General features: G+C 40.4%; 1 protein-coding gene across 1 annotated transcript; it reads right to left on the bottom strand.

Annotated features, from left to right (window-relative positions):
• Positions 1–924: 924 nt before the first annotated feature.
• Positions 925–7,524, bottom strand: LOC107387737 (cerebellar degeneration-related protein 2). The gene is made up of 6 exons (XM_015962884.3): positions 7,314–7,524; positions 6,684–6,796; positions 3,464–3,612; positions 3,216–3,386; positions 1,767–1,986; positions 925–1,633 (listed from the first exon to the last, which is right to left on the bottom strand). Exons 1-6 carry the CDS (start codon positions 7,393–7,395, stop codon positions 1,064–1,066), a joined length of 1,305 nt encoding a protein of 434 aa, XP_015818370.1. The 5' UTR covers positions 7,396–7,524; the 3' UTR covers positions 925–1,063.
• Positions 7,525–19,063: the final 11,539 nt, after the last annotated feature.

Below are 19,063 nucleotides of genomic sequence, written 5' to 3'. Positions count from 1 at the left end.
CAACACAGGTGAAAATACAGCATACATATTGCAGCTTATTCTGCTCTAAAGCTTCCAAAAACACAAAAGTGTCCCAACAACACTGATGATGCCAGGTGCATCTCCAGAGGTTCCACCTAGGCTTAACAAGGATACACAAATACAACAGGAGCTCCTACACACACATTCCTTCAAGTTTTTACGGGTCAAGTGATCAAGTACAGAGTCAGAATTTTGGTAAACTTCACTAGAACAATCCTTCAGAGGCTACCTTACAGGAATCAAGTCAGAGAAATATAAGTTACACTTACAGAAATCCTCACAGCCTTACCATAATGCTTATTAAAATGCTGCAGCGACTGGCACAACTAACGTCTACTTTATAAATGACAAATCAATCATCAGCTATTCTGGAAACACGATTTTATAGGGTTCCATTAATTTTCTTTTGAGTTTTCTAAAAAGATTATTTTATTTTAGGATTAAACCAGCTGAAATTCCAGATTGGACGTGTTTAATGGCTTTTATGTTTTCATGGCATCATTCTTTTTAAATAAAAAAAAAGTCGTTCCATTCCTTATTCAAAAAACACTAAATGTGGGCCGATTACGGCAAAATAGGAAGAGATTTCCCTCAGAAGCCAGTGGAGACCACAGTTAAAACATCACCAAATGAACTCACCTTGATTTAAAGTGTTAAGTCAGTGTTTTTATCTAAGACTTTTAAAAGAACGACCTAAACATAGCATTTTTACACTGAAATCAGCTGTTTTTTATTCGTAAGAGTTAAAACGTGTGTAAGGATCAGGATGCTGTTAACAGAAAACAATGGTACCAATAAAAGGAAGTGTTTCCAGCCTTTTTTCTGAATGCTTTTCCAGATGTTTCCACAGGAGCTGTGATTGTACAGTAGACAGAGATGCAGGCACTGGTGTTTTCTGTGCAAAATCAACCACATCTGCTACATGAGCTGCCCTCTTATCTAGAGTCATTCCTTCTATGACAGTCACCAACTGGTCAAATAAAAGTCTTTGTGAGGAGTTGTTCTGTCATTGGAAGACTGGAGCTGATGGAGCTGGAAGCAGCTAATTTGTTTGATCACCTGAGGGTCTTTCTCTGTTTTCAATCAGCTCTTCTTTGGTTTTCCGAAGGCGAGAGAAGATTTCCCTGAAAAGTTCTTTATACTCCGGCTGGTGAAAGTCATCCCTGCGGTCCTCTACGTCTGCTGGAGCTGGATGAGCTGTGCTGATCCCTGAGGTCTGCTCCTCCTCTTTCCCCAGCTGGCAGCGCTGCAGCAGCTCGTCATACTTCACCTGCAAGGCACTGTACTGGGCGTCGACTTCGTTCAGCAGCGAGATCCCTCGGTACTTCACCACCTCAGCTCGACGCACGCAGGAGCACTCATGGTCGTAGATTCTGTCAAGAGAGTCGGGTACCGGTGTGGCTTTCATCAGCCGCTCGCTCGCACATCGTTTCAGGATAGCCGGGCTTTTCACTGCCGCTGGCGCTCCTTCATTCTCCTCCTCTGGGTTGAGGAGCAGCGAGTGTGGCAGCAGCCCGTGGATGATGTTCAACCTGCTGGATCTTGATGAAGACTCTAATTTCCAGAGTTGACGAAGCTCCTCAGCTTCATCCTCCAACTCAGACACTCTGGACTGAAAAAAAAAAGAGTCAAGTTGTAAACAAAAAAAATCATCAGCAAATAAACTTTTCATTAAACAAATATGATGCTGACAGTAAATAAGAGCATTATAAAGGAAAACATGAGATGAGCAACATTAATCTGACCTGATATCGCTCCATCCTTGCCAGCTGTTGCTCCAAAGCAGCATTTTCTGCTGCCAGAAGCTCCGCCTCTTGCTCCGCCTCCTCACGCTGAGCGCGCTCAGCAGCAAACTGAGTCTGAAGAGCACGGAGCGACTGACGCAGTGACACCTGCTCCTCTTCCTTCCACAATGCAATGGAGGACTCCAGATCGTACGAGAGCTCATCAGGACCACAGCCCGACCTAAACAAATCCATCAAATTTTAAATCTGACGTCAGAGACGTTCATGTTAGAAATACATACACACATACAAAGATATATATGTTTAATTGAGTCTAGCTAATTTAAAGACACACAGCAGTTCGATTCACATGCTAGTTTTAAAAATTCTGGCCAAGCAACAATTTTTTTTACCTCATTCGCAAATTTTTTATTCAAGACAAGAAATTTTTATCACATTCAGAAATATTTACCTTGTTTAAACTATTAGTGTTTTTGCAGTGTAAGAAAATGTTTTCTTTTCAGACAAAATAAATACGATAAATGTCTATAAAAAAGCTTCTTTTACTTTCTTGAAAATTGATTTTTGCAGTGTATATAAATAAAAAAGCTAAAGCAATTTCTCTCATTGCTTCAAGCAGGGAATACATTAGGATAGTTGCAGCGTTGCAGGTTTCTTCCATCAGTTATTTCTGTCCAATGTTACATAACCAAGTCTTACTAATCTATGACGCGTCTGCTTTTAAAAAGGAAAAACAATGTCAAAGGTGAAACACAGACAGAGTCAAAGGGCCAAAGTTCATCAGCCAAGTTTAGCTTGGTGCTCTGTGGTTGATCAGTGTAACACTGAAATAAACAAATTAATGTTTTTTTTTTTTGGCTTTTAGAAAAAGTGTTCCAGATTCAAACAGGTTTTAGGTTGTTTTTAACTAAGGTGAAATAAAAACGATTCCTAATCATGAAGCCAAAGTGAATGGATTAAAATCCATCTGCCTCAGAGGGTTATCGACGTACACTCGTTTCCTCCAGCTCAGACTTTGACCTCCTTTCTTCCAACCTCATCCACCACACATGGATTTCAGATGCTGCCGTGTCCTTATCAACCAGACTTGATATCTGACTGACCTGCATGTTTTCCATGAGTTGGGACAGAGTTGCACATGATGGAGAATGAATGAATGAAGTTGCTACAGATCAACAGGAAGTGGCCTCAGAATGATATCTGCTGCGAGGAGAGGGATTAGCACACTGGAGAGGATTTGCCGATCCATTCATGAAGCTTAAGAAAACCAGCTTCTGAATCAGTGGCAACACAGCTGAGACATTCTCATCAGGCTGAGAAAGCATCATGGCAAATGTGTTTTTGTTTTGGTCTCACCTAAACCATTAAAATACCGCAACAACAAGAGTTATTTCCCCTCATTATTAATTCATGTGATCACATGTAGGACCAGAGGAGCCGTTTCCTCACCTGAGAGTGTTTTGCAGCTCCTGCAGGCAGGAAGCACTCTGAGAGCCACGAGGAGACCAGTTCTCTCTGTGTGGAGATGCCCGAGGCTGAACCGGGCTCAGCTTCAACTCCTCCACCTGATGCTGCAGCTCATCCACCTGCGTTTGAAGCAGCTCGACTGTTTCTGTCAGCCTGTGTGAAAAAGCAAGCGCAGTAAAGCTGATCCAAATGGCACATGCTAGTTTTTATCGGATCAGTGTTTGTCCTACCCTTGGGTCTTCTGCTGGGCTATCCTGTTGTCCACAATCAGTTTCTGGTTGTTCTGCTCCAGCTCTCGGGCGGAAACGTCAAGCTGCTCGTAGACTTTAGCATGCTGGTCATTGACCTGCCTGAGGAGGTCCACCTGCTTGGTCAGGTACTGATGAAGAAAGAGAAGATATGTTTAGAGTAAAGAAGTTGTAGAGAGATGAGCTGGGCACATTGGGAAAGAATCCCCTGCAGGTTGAGTGGTTGCTATGGTGATTACAACTTGTTTAGGGGAGGAAATGAAAGCTTGTGGTATCTTCCGTCTTTTACTTTTTATGGAAGTCTTTACTGCAAATGCTGATGTGATTTCATGACATAGACGTTTTGCAGAATAACAGGGCCCTTTGAAGACAAATTCAATTACAGGTGTGTTTATTAGCATTTTTTAGGAGATGTTGTCAAAAAATCTAAATGAAAAATATCTGGTGCTATCAGAATCCTCTTGTTCTAATGTTCAACTTTTTATCTGCAGGGAAAACGGTGTGAAGTAAAATAGTACTGAGTTCACTTTTTGCAACAATAGTTTAAAGATTAAATAATGTGGCATTAGTTTAACAATACTTATTTTTTCAAGTTAATAAAATAATGTAACCACACAATTTCCTAATATAAAAACAGCCATAAAGACAGAAAAATATTGTATTGAGAGACAGCTAATTGTGCAGCACATTTTATAGTTATACCATATCCAGCATTAGCTGCCTCATGCTAACGGATGCTAATAATGCTAATTTATCATCACAGATGGGAACATAAATATAGTGCCATCAAAATGCATCTTTGAAAATTCCCGGACATCATTTGTGAAATCCATGGCACATAACAAGCGGAAATAGAAAATAGCGTTTTTAGCCCCATGGTCCGGAATTACATGGGCATAACTTAGGCTCCCTAAAGTCCAATTGAGACCGGGAGCATTGCATAATCGACCACAATGCATGCCGGGATGCTAGTGGCTGTGATGTGTTTAAAAAATTATATATATATATATATATATATATATATATATATATATATATATATATATATATATATATATATATATATATAACCTTTATTACAGGCCTTCAAACAAACAACCAGACAATTATTTAAATTGACATTCATTGCTGTTTTGTCTAAAAGTTTCAGAGCATCAACTAATCATCCTAAAATCAACTACTTTCATTAGAAAATACATATTTTCATAAAAGTCACCTGAGTCTTTTCTCCCGCAGTAGTGGATTGAGGGTAATTTCCTTCACCCAAATGCGGATCAGTGATGCAAAAGGGTTAAGACTAACATCCCCACTTGATAATTGGAAAACCCTACACACTTGCACCCCTGGTCAGGATCGCACAATTGAAGGGTGCAAGCGTGGAAGTGCGAGTATTGGGCCATTTAAGATGTGACACACTCTGAGCCTGATCACTAGGATCAGGCTCAGAGTGTGTCACATCTTAAACGGTCCACACAGAAATGTTGCATAAACATGTTCTGTTCAGTTGCAACAGTGGATGGCTGCTTTAGCAGATTACTAACAGCTCTAATCCTTCATGATGTTATCATGATGCCACCTACTCTAAATTAGAGAGCATTACATCATTCATACCCAATATACCTGAAAAATAGTCAAACTTCAAAAGTTGAATAAAACCCATTAAATACATCAAAACACTGATAATGTCCACAGCTTTTTAATTTAGTTTTTATAACTCTAATTAAAGGATTAAAGTGACAATGTGTAGTTTCCCTGGTGACGGGGCAGTGCATGCCTAAATCATTGCAAGCAAGTGGTACTTTTGTGTTTGAGTGAGACCTTACCAATGGATGGCCATTAGGGTCAAAAATTCCTGGGAGTGCAATTTTTGAATGAGTACTTGGTCAGATCGTTCAACCTCCAGCAAAATGACAAGCGCGTCAGACTCCCTTGGTAACGAGTGGAGAGGTAAATGTTTAAAACGACAACGTTTATGAATGGTGAACATTTTGTAACCGTTTGTTACAAATCAGTAAATGCCTTTTGTCCTCACAGGCTCATGTAGGAAACTTTGCGTCTAATATGGCGATGCCCAGAGACTTTATTCCTGCACCCGTGAATTTTAGACCCAATTTTTATGGTCATATGTTATGAAACTGGGCTTCATTTAATTCATTTCCAACAACATTGCATAGATATTTCCAGAGATTATTGTTAAAAACGAAATATCGTCACTTTAACGCTGAACTTGGCCTTAACCTGAGTAAATAATATAGTGTATGGCAGACCTTCATTTGATTTATTCCTTACTTGGAGTCAGAGGAGAAAATGTAATTAAAATTTTTGTTTCCCAGACACACCTGAAGTCTCCAGCATGTCTGTTTAATAACTGAATTTATAAACAGTTTATCTTATCAGCTGCAGGACATCTTGAAACTGTCAGCATCTTATCTACCACCTTTAACATTAGTGTGCACAGAAACACTCTGCGCTGACTTGAAAACAGATCTGCTGACTCAGATGGGTTGCTTGCTGCATTTTGCTTGAATCAACACTGACGGTAAATCAGGTAATCAGCCGTAACACTTCTAACAAGTTCAGCTCTTAGGAGATTAAGTCTGTGGATCAGCAGGGACACTCGGGTTATGCTTTTAGATTCAGACAGCAAACACTGACCAAGTGTAAACCCGTTTTAGCTCAAATCTGAGGTTTTAGTTAGAAAAATCAGATCAAACGGACTGAATCTGTTGTTTGATAAGATGTGGTCCAATCTTACTAAATAAAAAACAAATGAAAAAAAATTAGCTTTCATTTTTTTAATAAACCTTAATCATCAGGCTGAAAACAATGCATTTGTAAACAAAAACAACTAAATGCATTAATTTATGTTATGGAAACCTGATATACATAAATCACTTATCTTAAAGGCTACGGTGAACCATGCATGTTGAAAACAGCCTCTATAGGAGGAGTATCGCACCCATGCATTTCAGGTTTTAGTGTTCAGAGTTTAATGGTGCTTCATTGATCTGGTTAATTAAACGTAAGGTAAAGGACACTTCTGCTCAAAGCCAGAGACAAATTAGAGTCACATCTGCACTTTTTACCCTAAAATCATTTTTATAAGTTTACACCAAAAACTCTGAATGCGTAAATTTAGAAACAAATCCGTGTTTGATGAAAAAAGCAGTTAGTAGATGAAGGAAGATGATCAGATCCATACCTCAATCTCCTGCAGCTGTTCCTGGTTGGTGGTGTACATCTGCTGCAGACCCTGCTCCAGCTCCCGGTTCCTCTCCAGGAGAGACTTTCCCAGCTCTGCAGCCAGCTGCAGGTCTGCAGGAGAAACACCAGAAGCTAGTTCCAACATGGATCCCTCTGGCAGCTTTGTGTTGTTCTGAGTTTTAACAGCAGGGATCCTGTAATCCTTCTGATTGAATTTTCAAATCAGAATTACAGTCATACATTTGGAGAGGGAGGATTTTATCACATAACCTACTTATAGCTGCAGTATTTAAATTATTAGCAATAATGAGTATGAACATATAAAATCAAAGTCACCTGATAAACCTTTTTCACTTTGCCGCATATGTGACAGTCCTGCTGACCTCTGCTTTTTTCTGTGGTTTTTTTTCTTTTAATCTACCTAATCACACTGAAGATGTTTTATAAAATCAAAATGTCTAAAATAAAATAATTAACACCAGACAATCAAACATTTGCACAAATGTACCCTTTGGATTTCTGCTCACGTTTTAATTTTAAATTATTCACCTGCTGTTTGAACCTTCTCTGCAGTTTGGCAAATAAATAAATGTTTGAGTTTCATTGTAAGGACATAAAGGAAATTTACCATGTTCAAGGTCCTGCTTGTCGTACCACGGTTCCTCCTCCTTGATCTCAAATTCCTCCTCAACAATCGTGTCCGTCAGCATCTTCACCTCCTCTCTCACCCAGACCCACAGGAGCAGGCTGCTGCTTCCACGCGGAGCGAAAACGGAGCACAGAAAGGGCTTCGGACGGCGTCCCGCCCGCCTGCAGCTACAGGCTCCGGTGAGCAGCAATCAGACAGACAGACCGCTGAAACTCAGCTGCCATTAGGACACGTTTCCGGTAGAGATTTTTCAAAATAAATGTTGCAACAATTTAACCGCAAATTTGGTGTTATTTAGCCTGTCATGGCCCTAAACATTTGATTTAGAGTTAAATTGTTATTTTACAAACTGAATATTTTGCTTGTAAAATAAATATTTAATTTACTAACTAAATATATAATTTGAAATTAGAGCAAGTCACCCCAAATAAACTTTTTGTTCTGATAAACTATATAAATGCGTGTCAGACGCGTGTAGTCAATAGCTTTGCACTTTAGTGCATTTTCGGTAAAATTATAATATTAATAAAATATTTAGCAGGGATCTAAATATTTATGTTTATAAACAAACAGGGGCGGATCTACAAAATTATTGATGGGGTGGCAGAAGAGGGGCAAACATTTTTCTAGGGTGGCAATACACACACACACACACACACACACACACACACACACACACACACACACACACACACACACACACACACAGAGACATAATATTTCACTGCACTGAGATATTGTACTTTGGTTCTATTGTTCACTCAGAAACACGTTTTCCTTTTTCTTTTCCCAGTATTTACATATTCATTTGTTTTGGGTCCTCATTTAATAAGCTTAAAGGCCCATCACAAAAATAATACACATAATAAAATTATATCCTTCCTACAACAGCTGAATGCGGCAGTTTCTATGTTGCTCAGCAAAACTATTTACACATTCATCAAGATCCAAAGATTTTGCCCATTTTGATTCAATGCTGAGTACAGCCTAGCTTCATAGTCTTTTCTCTGCCAAAGCAGACTGCAAATAGGTCTTCATGAGCCTGAGAGTTGAAAAACTTTGATTTTTCTTGAATTTATAGCTGCCAGCTGGGGTGGCAGCAGGGGCAGCAAGGCTTTCTTTTATGTCACCCTTGTAGATCCACCCCTGTAAACAAAATTTTTAGCTCCAAATGACATATTTAGTTCGTGAATTGATCATTTATTTTACAAACTAAATATTTAGGTCTGACCTAAATATTTAGTTTGTAAAATTAACATTTAACTCTAAATTAAATATTTAGCTTTCTATGGTGAAAATATGACTTTTAAAAATGAGCTCTCAATTTTTTTCTCTTGTGTAAAGCTAAACAACCCAAAATATTACTGGAAAGTTACAACTGTTTGACATCACAAATGGCACCCCATACACGAGGAGGGACTTTTACCTAATTAAAAAATAAAATGTATTTAGTTATGTTTGTTCAGTGTTTTTATTTTTTTTATCTGATTCCCTTTTGTGGTTCTTTTTAACCTGTAAAGCACTTTGAGCTGTATGTTTTGTACAAGAAAAGTGCTATGCAAATAAAGTTTGATTGATTGATTGATTGATTGATTGATTGATACACAGAGTAAATAGAGCTTGTTTTTACCGTTCGCTGACATGCTTTAGCTCTCATTGTAACCTTCCTCAGAGCATCGCCAGCATTGGTGATGCTCTGAGGAAGGCAGAGAAATGGAATCAAAGCAAAAATGTGTTCCAAAAACAAAGCAGTATGAGTTTGTTTCAAAAAATATTATATATATATATATATATATATATATATATATATATATATATATATATATGTATATGTATATATATAATAAACAGACATATTAAAAATGTGGTGGCCTCATCTGAAGGTGGAATTAATGGGGTTTGTAAATTAATTCAAACACATAAGAAAGTAAATGAATGAATGAATGAATGAATTAAAAACACATAATAATTTTAGACAACATTTTAAACCATTTTTTGCTTTAATATTCAAAAGCTGGTTGTTGTCTGTTCTAATCCTGGAATCAGCTCTGAGAGAAGCTAATGGACAGAGAGGTCAGAAAAAAAATCATATGTAGCGGACAGCTGTACCCACAAATAAACATTAGCCGAGTTGATGATCACAATAAAACATACAAACATTTGCTCTTTCACGAAGAGAGATTTCTTTTTTCTGTAAAATTGAACTATTTGATTCTGAGTTAAAAGGGTTGGATATTTTTTGTTTTATTGTATTCAATTCAATTCAATTTTATTTATATAGCGCCAAATCACGACAAGAGTCGTCTCAAGGCACTTCACATAATAAACATTCCAATTCAGGTCAGTTCATTAAGCCAATCAGAAATAATGTTTCCTATATAAGGAACCCAGCAAATTGCATCAAGTCACTGACTTTTGTCAGTGTCTTTACAGCAATCCTCATACTAAGCAAGCATAAAGCGACAGTGGAGAGGAAAACTCCCTTTTAACAGGAAGAAACCTCCAGAGAATTCTGGCTCAGTATAAGCAGCCATCCACCACGACTCACTGGGGATCGAGAAGATAGAGCAGACACACACACACACACACACACACACACACACACACACACACACACACACACACACACACACACACACACACACACACACACACACACACACACACACACACACACACACACACACACACACACACACGCACGCACGCACGCACGCGTGCGCACGCACACACACAGTTGTGTTGCCTTTCATTCTGTTACAAGCATGTTCTTGTGTTTATTTTAGTGTTACTGGGAAATTGTTTAGTTTTTAAGCATTTTACTTGAACAGACACATTTTACATCTGTTGTAAATTCATATGTTTTTATCTTGAAAGAGTTAACACTTTCTAGAGAGAACTCGAATGGTATTTAAAAAAAGTTTTTATTTGGATTTTATTTTGAAGATCGGCGTTGATTTCCGGTACAAACCTTCCTGTTGTCAGTTTCACATCACTACACCTGCTTCTGTTGGCTTCCTGCCTAAAAATCGACAAAGCACTCAATTGCATCACCACCATCACCACATGAGGGCATTGCATCACAAAACAACAAATAATAAAATTGTGTATTTTATTTAAATTAGAATTTACTCTTTATAGGTAGGACACACATCAGCCACATGAAGTTACAAAATATAATAAACATTTGATTAATATTCACAGTTATGTAATTAATTTATCTAACATTTACTCTATTAATTTCATTTGAACATGTTAGGATGGAAGACTGAAAATAAAATACTCCAAACTATTAAAATGATCATTATTTTTTCTCGTCTAAACATTTCAGGGGCAGTGTATCTCTATGAGATTACTCATCCTTATTTTGGTTTACCTTCTCACGATGATGTCCTACATCATAGTCATGTGCGGTTTCCCATCTGTTGGTGGCAGTGTGGTCTCATATTTTGGTCTGATTTCTCTGCTCAGGGAGGCAAATCCAAAATTAAAGTCTTTAAAGATGAAGATGAATACATGATTCCCACATACAGATTAACAGTAAATGAATAATCTCACAAATTTAAATACACCACCATATGATCCCCAGTAGATTCAGCATTTAGCCTCAGATCAGAAACAGAAAGTCATCTCTTTAAAGGGGGTTTCCTTCTTACTTTTACTATCTTACAGCCACATAATCTATTTTGTCTTTTAAGCTTTATTACTTTCTTCTAAGTTGAAACAAAAACAAAATTCCTCATTTCTTGTAATCTTTTGTGAAACTATTATTTTTGTGGTGTTTGTGATTTAAAAAAGTCGTGTTTTATTATTCTCTGTCTATTAAAACAAACACAAAAAGCCACCAACGCCTTTTGTTTTCCTCTGAAGGATGGACACTCATCTGTTCATATGAGTGTATTGCACCTGCAGTGACTCATAACTCAGATCAAACCTCCACCTACGCTAAAAATGTGGCTATTTCTGTGGCCATGTTGACTTTTATGACATCACATTTGGAGCCAAAAGTTTCAGAATTTGATGTTGGTCCAGAAATAAAAAACATTCCTTAGCTTTTTCCTTTTGTCACAGGACCCCCAGCAGCATACACCTACAAACTGATATGTTTCTGCACAAAAGTATTTTTCTAACTGTGCATCAATTTTATGTAAAGCCTTGATCACTTATTCTGATACTTCTGAAAAAAAAAAGTCAAAACAGTAAATCTAACTTTATTCAGAGATGAAGTCAGTGATTTAGTTTTCTCTCCCCTAAATATAAAACTCAATTTTCAATTAGGTTTTAAAATTAAGAGGAGAAAGGAAACATTTTACAAAAATGTTATGAACATTTTTTATGGGATGATGATATCAGCCATCTGTCAGGTCACCCCGTAGCAGCCGACCAATGGCTGCAGGTTCTGGATGCAAGGAGGAAACAAGCGACTCATGATCCAAAGAACAGGCAGGGGAACCACTGAACACAAAAACAGATAATTTATTGGGAGGAGCTAGGACAATGCTAAAAGTTCCAGTCTTCAAAGGCTGCAGGAATAAAAACATAAAAGTCCTATAAACAATATAAAACATCCTGCATCACCATGGGCGGAATAGTGTCCAGTACAAGGAGCCACCTCCTGGCCCGTGTTGACCCACGTAGCTGGGACCCAGTCTGCACCACCTTGTCCTTTGGCTGTCAGGCACAAAGTCGACCTCCTGCAGCGACCTGTCTGTGCAGCTACCATGGCTCCAGCGTCGTCCCCTCGCCCACTGACTGCTGCGCGCACCACCGGTCTCTCTGCAGCCCCCTGGCACAGCTCTGCTCCTTGGACACGTCACACCCTCCTCAGCCCAAGGCCCTAACAAGACAGAGGCACCAGCACCAAAATTGCGCCACTCACATGGGGGAGGAGAGGGCAATCCACAATCCTCCACACTCGGCCGCTTGTCCACATCTCGGGACAGTGCTCCAGGTGCCAATCTGCATTCCGGGGGTTCGGACGCTCGTGTCCATGCCAGAGACGTCACCGTCCAGGGTGCGTCTCTTGCTCTCATTCAGGCCTCGTCCATGTCTCCCTGGTGTCTGCTGCGCTCCCGGACTCTTTCCTCAGTTCCTTTTATACCTCGTTTTTAGTCCATTGCACCAGTGGCATTCCACACCTGTTCCCATTTGTTCTAATTCATGTCTCTGGGAGGCGCCACAAAGGGAAAAACCATTCAAAACACAAAATAAGCATGTCAACAATAAGACACAAATCATGCAACTTAAACTAAATCCAAGCTTTTCCACTTTGTGACACATCCGCTTATTCAGAGTCGGGTCGCGGTGGCAGCAGTCTAAGCAGAGAGGCCAAGACTTCCCTCTCCCCAGCCACTTGGTCAAGCTCCTCCGGGGAAATCTCAAGGCGTTCCCTGGCCAGCCGACAGTGGCGCCCCCATGGGGTGGCCAGGGGTGGCGATACTGTGCACACCCAGGGAAGACCATTGTTCTTTAAAAAGTCATATTAATGCTATTTTTTTAAATGAATGTGAATAAAGGAGCTTTTCTTACATCAATACAGGCTAAACATTCCCAGATTTACCACAAGGATGTATGTGGTGTGCCACTTCAAAATTTTCTCTGGCCCCATGGCCACCCCTATGAAACATTTCTGGGGGTGCCACTGCCATCTGAGAGACACGGTACCTCCAGCATGTCCTGGGGTTTCCTTTAGGTATCCTCCTGGTTGGAAGTGCCCAGACAACCTCACCAGAGAGGTGTCCAGGAGGCATCCTGACCAGATGCCTGAGCCATCTCAACTGGCTCCTCTCAATGAGGAGGAGCAGCGGGTCAACTCCGATCTCCTCCTTGATGACCAAACTTCTCACCCTATCTCTAAGGGAGAGCCCAGGCACCCTGTGGAGAAAATTAATTTTGGCTGCTTGTATATTATATATATATATATATATATATATATATATATATATATATATATATATATATATATATATATATATATATATATATATAATAAGCTGGCCAGAGGAAGAACTACAGACCACAGATGTTAGGACAAGGAAGCTATTGACCATGTGGTTTTTAAATCTAATTTAAAGACCCACTTCTATGATTTGGCTTTTAGAAAATGCCTCGTTTTATTGTTTTATTGCATTATTGTTTTGATGTGTTCTTAGTATTCCACGTTATATTTGTTTTTATTGATTGGTATTTTTATCCTCTGTTTTTGTTGCTTTGATTGGTCATGATTTGGTCCAGCTTGTGCAGCACTTTGGGCAGCTCCCATGTTGCGTTTTAAATGTGCTATATAAATAAACTATGGTATGGTATAGTATGCATGGAGCGTTCCATCCCAAATCCAGTACACTGAGACTGTAAAGTAGCTGTAAGGAAGTAGGGCCAAGGACTAGTGAGTGTGAGAGCCACTATACAGGATGAATTATCTAAAATCCATAAGTACATCAAGGACAAGGCCCAAACAGATGATTGGCTACTCGGTAAATGTCTCAGACAATGGCAAACAGAGGAGGAGCTGCTGAAAATACCATTGTGGGAGAACTACTCCCTACATGGGATTTACCAAAGACAGATAACTGAAGTGGCTAATATCAAGACCCAAGGTGTAGGCTATGCAACGAGGCCCCTGAGACAATCCACCACATAACTGCTGGATGTAAGATGCTGGCAGGGAAACCACACATGGAACACCACAACCAAGTGGCTGGAATTGTGTACAGAAGCAAATCAAATCAAATCAAACTTTATTTATATAACACTTTTTATGCATAGGATGCAACACAAAGTGCTTAACCGATTAAAATGACCCATATAACCCAAATTCCCTCCCTTTCCCACACATAAAACAATTGTGACAGTTTCACCCCCAATCCACAAACCATTCCCAGGCACACACACATCCACATACCACATTAAAAGACCACAGTAAACACTAGACTGAGCTCAGATTGGACAGGTGAAAGACACACCATCAAAGGAGCCATCTGCCTTGACAGCAGCAGATCGATGGCAGCAGCCAAGACACCAATCCAGGGCGCCCTGGGAGGGAGGGTGACAACCCCCACCACTACCTGGGCACTACCCTAGGAGCGCACCAGCCGATGCCACCGACCACTGGTCCCAAGGCAGAGGGCTCCACAGAGGAGACAATGGAAGGATTAAAATACATGACATGTAAAATAAGAAGAGCTACTATGGAAAATATCTAAAATGTATGATGTAAAATATCCCAAAAAATGTGATTATACAAATAAAACAACATAAATGTGTAACAAACAGTAATTAAAAATACAGAAACATCTGTGCAGAGTATGGGCTGGAAGCACCAAGGACAAAGTGGGAAACATCCTCCAAGGTGGTTGAGAACGAGAGGGCCAAGCTCCTGTGGGACTTCCAGATCTTATTTCAAATGAACTGATGAGTTTTGTAAATAAATTTAAACACATAAAATAAACACGCTTTGTCACATAATTTTAGGATACAGTTTATTTGCTTTGAGATTCAAAAGGCTCATTAGAAGGTTTTCATTTGATGAAGAGTTTAGGTGTCCGTTCTGATCCTGGAATCAGCCCTGAGAAAAGCTGATGGATCACGATCAGAAAAAGAAAATCATATGTAGGGTAGCGCTGTACCAACAAGTAAATATCAGCAGTTTTGATAAGTATAATAAAAACATACAAAGACTTCCTATTTGTCACGATGCGAGCATGGAGATGGTTAGGACCCAAAATGCAGATACCCAGGATGACACGAGGCAGGAGTGAAGATTAAGAAAAAATCCTTTATTTCGGATGAACCAAAAATAAAATAAATCCAAAAAGCTGGAAGCCAAAAACCAAAAATATCCAACGCTGAACTGGAGATCCAAAAACACTAGAAAACTCAGGAGACACTGGAAGCGCTGGAAACACTAGAGAACACACGAGAAGAGTATGACAGAAGCACAATGGACCAACACAACACTGAGACAAGGACAGGGTTTATAAACTGGGGCTGGAGTGATAGGAGACGAGGAGCAGGTGTGTGGAGAACTGGCAGCACAGGTGAAAACAATAACTGAGAGGAGGAGCAGAAAGGAGCAGGGGAGGACACCAGAGCTGACTGGTAAAGGACACACACACACACACACACACACACACACACACACACACACACACACACACACACACACACACACACACACACACACACACACACACACACAACTGAAATAAAAAACCTATAGAAACTGAGGTGGGGAGACTAAGAGACATGAAGAAAACCAGGAGGGAGCTGGGGACAAAAAGGCTGGAGCTACAAGGACACAGGACCTGGGAGGAATGCCCTGGAGGGCTGCAAACAGGAGACACATGAAGAACACAGAGACACATAAATGAGATGCAGACAAAGGACACATGAGGGCGCTAGGAGACACAAAGGCGAACCTAGAGAGGGATGGAGAAAACAAGGAGACACATGAGGGGAGACGCAGACGCAGACCGTGACACTATTTTGTGATGAGAGATTTATTTTTTGTGTGTAAAATTGAACTATTTGTGACAGATTCTGCTCTAAGAGGTGATCAACCACTGAATCAGGTGTTGATGCAGAGAAACAACTTAAACGGGCTGGATACTGGCCCTCCAGGACCAGGACTGAGAACCATTGGTCTATAGGATTTTTGTGCTCCCAATTCTGAGAACAGAGATCTCTCAGAAGGAATTGGAGAATGTCTCTAGGAAGTGGAGAGTCTTGATTTCACTCCTGGACCTACTTCCATGGCCCAACTTTAGAAAAGCTGTAATGAATAAACAAATAAATAATTAATGGATATTTCAACACTTTATCTTCATTAATTAATTTAGGAGAAGGTTGTCAGTACCTTTTGAGCCCCAAATATATATTAATACATTAGTGTGTTTTTTTAACCCTCCCTCTGTCCTAATGGGTGTGACCCCGCGAGGAAAGTTGACCATTGAGCAGGATTGATGATTTATCCCTTGTGGTCCATGTGGCAGGGGTGAGGTGGTGCTCACTCCTCATCCCTGCCACATGGACCCAAGGGATAAACCATCAACCCTGCTCAATGGTCAACTCTCATCACCGGGTCACACCCATTAGGACAGTGGGAGGGTTATATCTGATTTTAAAAGCTGACATGAACTAATAACACCATGGCTGTTGCTATTCCCATTTTTCAAACTCCAAAGATTATTTACAGAAGATTTTCCTTCTTATGTCTGAGTGAAAATTCCATTTGCAGTGATTTTCCTAATTCCTTCCATTTAAAGATGACATATTAACGATGTCATATATTTATAATGTCGTACTGTTCATGAAGCCCTAATTACTACGTGTCACTTAACCCAGGAGCAGAGTGTGAACGTGTGAGAGGGTTATGGAGCTGCAGGAATCTGACTCATTTCACCCACCTCAGGCCACATGATCCTACCAGACTGAAGATCAGTTGCTTTAACATTAAGCCTTTGCTTTAAGGCTTTAGAGACATTCCTTTCATCTTCACCGTGCTCTCCAGTTTTCCTGCTCCACCCTCAGACTCCCCCCCCTTCTCCACATCCTCTCAGAAAGATGAGAGAAAAGAAAAAACACCAGATTTCTCCCAAAGTCAGAATTTATGTTGTTTGTGTTTCTTTTACCTACAAATGTGGCCTTTTTGCTTTCGTTGACACTGCTCTGCAGCTCCAGCTCGGGTCTCATGAAGTGTGAAATGTAAAATAAAAAAATAAAAAAATAAATAAATAACAGAACCAGATCTCTTGGGCATTTTTATTCCACTTAGAGTAAATGTATGAAAGAAAATATTATTTCTGCTCCTGCTCATGTTTTATATGAGATGCTGAAGACAGTCTGCACAATAATGGATTTGGTAGCGGAGGAACGTTAACTACGGGAGGAAACGGAAATATTACAGGGGAGTGTGCAAGGCAAACAATGATGATTGCCACAGCATTCCCACAATCCTCCCTATCCCCGAAGCAATCCTGGATAGTGATGACACTTCCTGCTGCTGCCCAGGCACCAAAACATTGACAATAATGTGCAGCAGAAACTGGTAATGAGTCGTTAAAGAAAGGGATTTGCAGCTTTACTGATCCGTTTCCACACCAACTGTCTCGGCTGCAGGAATTGGATCTGCTAAAATATTGTAGGGGGAGCTGGGGAGGGGGTGTAATGGGATTTTAGGAAGAGCTTCTGGGCAAAACCCTAATTCACATTTTGATTCTGTGTGTGAGTGCTTGTTTGAAATTAATGTTCAAAGCTTTCGCTTTCAACAGCAATTCACCACGACAAGCTCAGACACTCCATAACCATTTTGTTATTTTATTCTGATTTCCATCCGCTTCCTTTTCCCCTTTCCTTTTGTTCTGGACACAAACAAGCAAGGATGGCTGATGCTCTGAGAGGATCTGCTGTGTTGCCATAGCAACCAGACGTTTGCAAAACTCATTGTGGTGCCAACTCTCATCCTGGATCACATATGGGTTTGGGAAGAATCAAGAGGAAAAGATGATGGCACATCACACACACATGCTACTGTACACACACGTGTGTGTGTGCAGCAGGTATTGATTTTATGTTGTATCTATGTTGTTTACACACACAGAAGACAAAAAGGAAGAACTCAGGAAAAGGAGAAAAGAGGCACTTTGATAACAGGAGAGACAAAGATGGCAGTGATGATAAGAGAAATGGGGGACCCTGATAAGATAAATTGGATTTGTGTTATCACCAAACTGCAACATCAAAGGCTTTGCTGGCAGAGGAAACTTATGAAACTTAAAAAAAAGTTAATTTCACAAGTAATCTCCCACCCTGGGGCTCGTGGGTAAAACAAAACTGTGAAGTAGACGAATTTAGCTAATCTCGCTCACACAGCTTTAGGGAATTACTGAGGCACAAGGATAAAAAAAATCACCCAAGTGTTTGACTAGTGACTTAGGGAAATTTAGGAAACAGACATTTCATAGCTCTAGTTGTGTGTGAGAAGCATCTAGCACTGAGCTTTATAATCTAGGTATAATCTTTATAATCTGACTGCAGCCTTTGACGCTGCTGACCATCACCTGCTACTGGAGAGGCTGAGAGACTGGGTAGACCTATCAGGATCTGCTCTGGAGTGGTTCTCCTCTCATCTGTCTGAGCATTCCTTCTCTGTGGCTGTCTCCAAGTTTAGGCCCTCCAGCACCCCTCTCACCTATGGTGTCCCACAGGGCTCTGTGTTGGGGCCCCTACTCTTCCTCCTCTATCTGCTTCCTCTGCAGCACATACTGAGCTCCTTCAAAGGAGTCTCCTACCATCTTTATGCAGATGACACCAAACTGTACATCTCCTTTAAGCCCCATGAGATGTCTAAGCTGCAGTTGTTACACAGCCTGCACTGCTGTCTCCTAGACTGCTGATGGCACAGCCTTTTTATCCCAGGCGTTGGTCATTAAATGGATTCAGCTCAGCTGTGCTCATCAGCAGCCTGGAGAAGAAGAGGAAGAGGGGCGGTGTTTGGGCTGGGTCCTGGAGCTGAAGAGGCCTGGTTGATGAACATAACACATTACTAAGCTGAGTCCCGTTCTGTCCTGCTCTTAACTTGAGACAGTTATCCACACCTTCATCTCCTCACGCTTAGACAACTGCAACTCTCTTTTCACGTGTCTGAGCAGAACCTCCCTGAACCGTCTACAGGTGGTCCAGAATACCTGTGCTCAGCTTCTGACCAAGTCCTCCAAATACACCCACATCAC

The sequence above is a fragment of the Nothobranchius furzeri genome, chromosome 16 (assembly GCF_043380555.1).
Source record: "Nothobranchius furzeri strain GRZ-AD chromosome 16, NfurGRZ-RIMD1, whole genome shotgun sequence".
Lineage (NCBI taxonomy): Eukaryota > Metazoa > Chordata > Actinopteri > Cyprinodontiformes > Nothobranchiidae > Nothobranchius > Nothobranchius furzeri.
This window is presented reverse-complemented; position numbering and strand designations above follow the sequence as displayed.